The sequence below is a fragment of the Leishmania panamensis genome (genome assembly GCF_000755165.1).
Source record: "Leishmania panamensis strain MHOM/PA/94/PSC-1 chromosome 28 sequence".
Classification (NCBI taxonomy): Eukaryota; Euglenozoa; class Kinetoplastea; order Trypanosomatida; family Trypanosomatidae; genus Leishmania; species Leishmania panamensis.
Window position 1 is genome coordinate 205,810 of NC_025874.1, and position 6,022 is coordinate 211,831.

General features: G+C 55.4%; 2 protein-coding genes across 2 annotated transcripts; both read right to left on the bottom strand.

Moving 5' to 3' along the window:
• Window positions 1-2,795: 2,795 nt before the first annotated feature.
• Window positions 2,796-4,367, bottom strand: LPMP_280600 (hypothetical protein; the record flags this gene model as incomplete). Its single annotated transcript, XM_010702099.1, has 1 exon — window positions 2,796-4,367. One exon carries the CDS (start codon window positions 4,365-4,367, stop codon window positions 2,796-2,798), a length of 1,572 nt encoding a protein of 523 aa, XP_010700401.1.
• Window positions 4,368-5,203: 836 nt separating this feature from the next.
• LPMP_280610 (hypothetical protein) lies at window positions 5,204-5,491 on the bottom strand (the record flags this gene model as incomplete). The annotated part of the gene is made up of 1 exon (XM_010702100.1): window positions 5,204-5,491. One exon carries the CDS (start codon window positions 5,489-5,491, stop codon window positions 5,204-5,206), a length of 288 nt encoding a protein of 95 aa, XP_010700402.1.
• Window positions 5,492-6,022: the final 531 nt, after the last annotated feature.

The window sequence follows — 6,022 nt, forward strand, 5'->3', positions numbered from 1 at the left end:
ACAAGAACAGGGGTGCAAGAGAGAGAGAGAGAGAGCAGAGAAGCAAGGAAAACAAAGCAAAAGACAGAGACAGTCACATACATACGCACGCGTGCAGGTATCACATGAGATGAGCAAACTTGCACCTAGTCGAGATCAAAGATAAGAAAAGAAAAAAAAAAGAGAGATTTCGATGCTCGAAATCAAGCCAGACGGGGCAGGCACAACAGAAATACACGGGGGAAACACACACGCCAACCACCACGCACAAAACAGAACAAACGATCCAGAAAGAAGGAAGGAAAAAAAAATTAGCAGAAGTCGTCGCTGGTCCACACCCTCGTGAAAAGGTAACACTGCGGTCAGCGATTCACGTTGGTGGTAGTTCTATGAAACGCTAACGCCCGTCCTGCCAAAACAACGAGACAGAGAACGTGGTGGATGAGCCAAGCAGCAAGGGAAAGCCATACAAGGCAGCCCAAAAGACATCGAATAAGATCAAGACGGGGTACCCGTGATTGAGAGAGAGAGACTGAGAGGTCCTTGCCGTTCTACAGCTCCTCTTAGCTTTTGTTTGGTGTTCGTTGGCTCCCTTTCTCTACATGTATACACGTAAAGCGTACACCTCTTCCGGTCTGTGTATCCCCCTGTGCTCGTTCTCTCGATCCTGTGTGTGCCTGTGGCCGAGGGGTGCGTCAGTGTGGGTGTGTGAAACTCGCGTTTCTCCCTTTTCTCGCTCCACTTCGTATATGATGGAGTGAACAAGACGAAAGAAAAAGCTCTCTGGAGATCATGTGCTGCCGCCTTGATGATCTCCAGAGCTCGACGTGCGGGCCCGCACTCCTTTGGGTGTGAAGGTCACCGCCGCCTCTACCACGCCCCTGTGTGGTGTGTGTGTGTGTGTGTGTGTGGATGTGTGGATGTTCCTGTGATAGTTGCTCCTAGCGGCCCTTGGACTGTGTGTGTTTTTTTTTTTTTGAATAAACAACCAATCAAAATTACCTTGTGCCTGTAGAGAGTGTGTTGAGAGTGATAGGTCGTGAGCACCTTGGTGGAGAAGTAGAGGACAGTGTGACTGGGCGGGTGTGTGGGCACTTCTGTACAGCGTAAGCTACCGGATTTGTGGAAAAGGAGGTAAATAATAATAAAAGAGAAAGGCCGAAATAGCAGTAGTATTATGCGAGTGTAGAAGGCGGATGACGACTGCGTACAACGGGTATTGCCGGCAGTGAGTACCCGCAATAGCGGCACGGCGACAATAACTAAAGAGCACACACACACACACACACACACAATTGCAGCTAGCGGAACAGAGCAACAAAAAGCACAGTGGGGAGTAGCCGCCAACGGGAGGAAGGATACGAGGAGTGTGAAGAGTGCGAAGGGTGGAGCTTCCACAATCCTCCTCGAAAAGACATGAGAAAAATTGTGAGTGGGTATGTGGGCGTGTGAAGTGGGAGGATCGAGAACCCAAGGCAAATCAGTAAGAAAAGGACAAAGAAATTCTGTAAACTATGAGGTGCCAGCGCTGCCATTTGTGCGTGACGTCGCGCGTATGCCTGCGCCTACGCCGTGGACGACCAAAGTAGCGCACACGTGAGTGTTCAGATGGAAGTGCGGTGAAGACACCACACCCTCCTTCCTTTTTTTTGTCGCCGCTTTTCTTTTGCACTTGTTGTTGTTGTTCACGGCATTTGAGCCCCCGTGTTCGGCTCAATCTCAAGAATGAAGACAGAAAGAACGAAACAATTAACACCTTCACTCCAGAGGCTGCACGCAAGGCACCAGCAAGCGTGCGCACGTGATGGCAGGAAAGCGTGTCCCCGGACCGCGACGACTCCTCCGCTCAAAATTCAGACGATCTGCTGCTCTTCAACCACGCGAGCTCGTGCAGAGATGGGCACACGGAATCGGCTGTTTTACTGCGGCGCATGCCTGCTCCGTTCATTCTCACGCACGCACCAGTGTTACCCACTTCTCGCATTTTACGCGTGTGAGCCTCTCCTCCGCCCCCGAGGCCTCACACGCGGCCAGCAGTGCGCAGAAAAACGCGAAGGGGAGGGAGAGGTTCTCTCTCTTGCCACCGCGGCCCGAGTAAAAGATGACCAGGATAGCACCGGTATGCAGACGAAGGGGACGAGAAGCACAAAGGGAAAAAAAGCGGCGCCTTCGCCACACTCACATCTTTCGTGGAGGACGAAGGAAAGCCGGAGACAGCGAAGAGGAAAAAGGGCGGGGTGCATCTAACGAATATATTTGGTGGTGGGTATTGGGGTGGGATGTGGGGAAAGGTGCAGTTGACTCCATAGTCTCTACAGCAGTTTCTCCCGACTAGGCCTCTTTCCTCCCCCTTCCTCCCTCTCGTGTGTGTGGGGGGGAGGGGAGGGGGGTGCACAGTCGTCTTGTTTGGGGGAGCGCTTGAGATACCCTTCTTGTCCGTCTTTCTCTCCTCTGCGCGCAGGTGTTGCAGTTGGGGAGGAGAGGGATAAAGGAGAAGACAGCAAAACAGCACCAGAGAACAGTCGAGGGGAGGAAGGGAGGGGGGTGATGTGTTGAGGCGAGGGGGGTGCGGTCTACAAACGACGCACTGAGCGGAAAGAATGAAAACACGAGCTCTAAGAGTGGAATAATCAGAAACAGAAGGGGAGAGAGTCGATAGACGATGAAGTGGCTGAGACAGTGGCTGTGTCCACACACACACACGCACGCACCACCTTCACCTGCTTCTACCTGAGCGGAGGAAAATGTCGAAGGTGTGGCAGTCGTACAAAATGGGTGAGCGAGTGAGTACGCATTGTACTGCATTGTGTTGCGGCTCACAAGGCAGTGAAAGAGCCAGCCGCGGAGGTGCGCCGATTCGACGCCGTGCCGCAGCTCATCTGCGTGTGCCGGGCGAACGGGCTCTCGTCGGCGCTGATTCTGCCACACACAGAGAAGCTGTCACCAATGGCCGAGGAGAAACGCTGGTGCAGCACAACTGTGCGGCGTGGCATCGGAGTCAGTGTGCCGCTGGACGACTCATCCTCGCACTCGTCCTCCCCTGCCACCACATCGGGCTGTCGAGTAGGATCTGCTACTGATGTAGTGGAGTCGAACCACAGCGGCGGGCGCATTCCGCCAAACGTGGCAGCCCGCCGCTTCTCTGCAACCTGCTCTGCAGCAGCTTCGACATCCATCATGTGCATCTCCTGCGCTGCCGTGCTCCCATCGGCCGCCACGGATGCGGTGTCGTGGCAGACAGAATCCACTGCATCCTGCCCTGCATAGCCGTACACGGTTGACTCGGCAACTGGAATGCAGTCAGAGAGGCGATCCTCCGTTTGGCATGTGGAGCGCCAATGTGCTGTGGCGCCAAGCACGCCCACGTCTTCGTCTTCGGTGCCGCCCTTCTCGCGCGCAGCGATGCTGGCCGTGGCCTCGCGCAGCTGCGTCATCGCTCGCTCCATCTGTGTCTTGGCCGTGTGCACATCCTCCATCTCCTGCTCCAGCGTGCGGATAGTCTGCTGCTGATGCAAGATAATGCGCTGCAGTGTCCGCACATCCGTCGTGCAGGTGGGTGTAGCGCAGCGAGGGAAAGGGGAAATGGCACGCAGTCGCAGCGACGCCTCAGCAGCGTCAGCGGGCACAGGACTGGAAGAGTGCCCCCCTCTAACGGAGGCTCGCTGACTAAGCTCTTGCACCGCCTCGCGCAGGAGGTCAATCTGTTCCTGCAAATCGCTCACTTGGTGCGACGTGACTGGCGGAGGCGACGCCGCTGAGCCGCTTCGAGAGAGCAACGAGTTATATAGGGCCGCTGACCCTTTGGCGAGTTGATCGGGGGGCGCTGCAGACGGGCTTCGCAGGTGATTGGTGGCAGGCACGCCATCCTGCCCCGGAGCGGGGCAGGAAGAGGGTAGAGAAGATACGATCTCGTCCGATTGAGCCTCACATGAAGTAGGAGGCTGAAGTTGCCCCTCAAGGCGAAGAACAAGGGCGCGCAAGTATGCGTTCTCGGCCTCCAATTCCTCTGTGCCCCGCGCCGAGGGCTCCGCTGGTGCGTTGTGGCGATGAGAATGAGCGAGTGCCTCTTCCTTCATGCGGGCATACTCTCGCGCCAGCTCGGGTGGAACCGCCAGGGAAGGTGAAACGGCCGCAGTCACTGCCGCTTGGCCCTTGACGACGCTCATGCTCTGGACGTTGATGGAGTTGCGCGCCTGCAGCGCGATTTGGTGTACGATTTGGTTGCGATGTAGCATGTATTTCTCCACGTACGAACCACATAGCTCCTCGAAGATGTGATTCACAGACGTGTGTGTCGGCGTGGAGGGGTTCTCCTCGAGCGTTGGGGCCGCAGCTGGCACACTCGGGGCAGGGGGAGTGGATGCAGAGAAGTTGGCGGTAGTGGGCATGATGCAAACTCTTTCTCTCTAGGTGGGGGTGTACGTATATTGATCTGGCTACCTCTGGAAAGAGTGGTGTTGGGGAAAGAGTAGGATGAGGAGGCATGGAGATGAGAAGGTGCAAAGGTAGAAGGGGGTAAGCGGTAAGATACGTGGCTAAGTGGTGCTGTTCGAAAGCGTCAGAGAAGTCGGAGATGGCGGCGGAGACGCTCAAGAGGTGAGGAAGGGGGAACCGCGTGCGTGTGTATGGGAGGGGGTAGTAGAACGTCTACAACATACTACTACACGGACAGAGATGCTTCAGACTCGCGCATGGAGATCAACGCCAGACTGCCGCCATAGTGCTGCAACACAAGTCGGATAGACGAGAGGAGGGGATAGAGCGACGGCTCTGGTTGCGGACCCTGTAATGCATCCACATCGTCCCGCTACGTTGAGGTAACAGGTCAGGTCATGTCTTCCTCGCTATATTCACACGCAGGACCTGCCGCAAGCCTCTACAAAAACCATACGTGGGCTTCATGATAAGCGGCCGTGTGTCCACACGCGCAGCACGTTCTAGCAGTATCCACGTCGAGGGGAGTCTCTTCGTTCTCCCTGGGCCCACGTACTCCTAGAGACACAGCACCGAAGGTCGGAGAGACGGCGATGCGCGTGCATAAAACTTAGGCACGACTATAATATGCACGCATGTGCGTGGTGAAAGGAGAGACAGAGAAACAGAGGGTGGGAGAGAAAGAAAGGAGATGCGCAACACAGGATGCACGTCTCACACACATACAACGTACATATTGGTGCGATCGCTTTCCTCGTTTAAACGCTTTGTGTCTTGCTTCTTTCGCCGCTTACTCGCCGCCCTTGCGCTTGCGGCCGCGGGTTAAAGGCTTCTTTATGTGCTTCTTCGCCAGTGTAGGGCCACTGGACTTCACGATCGACAGCTTCGACCGCTGATCAGAAGGCACGCGTGATGCCATGGCAGATTCGACAGCGCTGATGTAGTTTGCCCTCGCCTTCGCCTCTGGCGTCTTCTTTGCCTTTGTATATGTGGATTTCTTCTTGGCCTCACCGACGTACTTGCGCAACGCACCGGCGCTCTTGTGCTTCGACTTGCTCCGCAGTGACTTCTGCGCCATCTTACGCACCAGATCGTTGGGAGAAAACGAAAAGAAGCGCGTAGCAGCCCCTGGAGAATGACCTGGGAGTAGGGGGAGGATGGCGACTCTGGGAAACTCACTGACCGCAAAGTGGGCAGGGGAAGAAGAGCAAAAATGCAAGCGATATGTGATGTGCGCAACACGCGTACTTGAAGCTAGCGAATGAGAGACGAGAAAGCGAGGAATAAAGAGATGACTGCTTTCCAAGAGAGACGGTGAGAGAGAGAGAGGTGGAAAACCTGCAGTAGGCATAGCGATCAGTCCAACGAAAAAAAAAAAGAAGGCCGCTTGTGAAGCCAGGGCGAGCGACGGTGGTGTGGTGCCTTCCTGCAGAGCAACATGGAACAAACGAGACAAGGGACGTGCTTGCAGCATACCCCTTTCTGCTTCTCGCACGTGCTCTCCTCCTCCTCCTGTTCTCCTGCATTCCTGTAGCTGAGGGAGCGATTCAGCGGTGTGTTTTACTGTCCGATGCAAGCATAGGAGGTTAATGGTGATGACACATGTCTA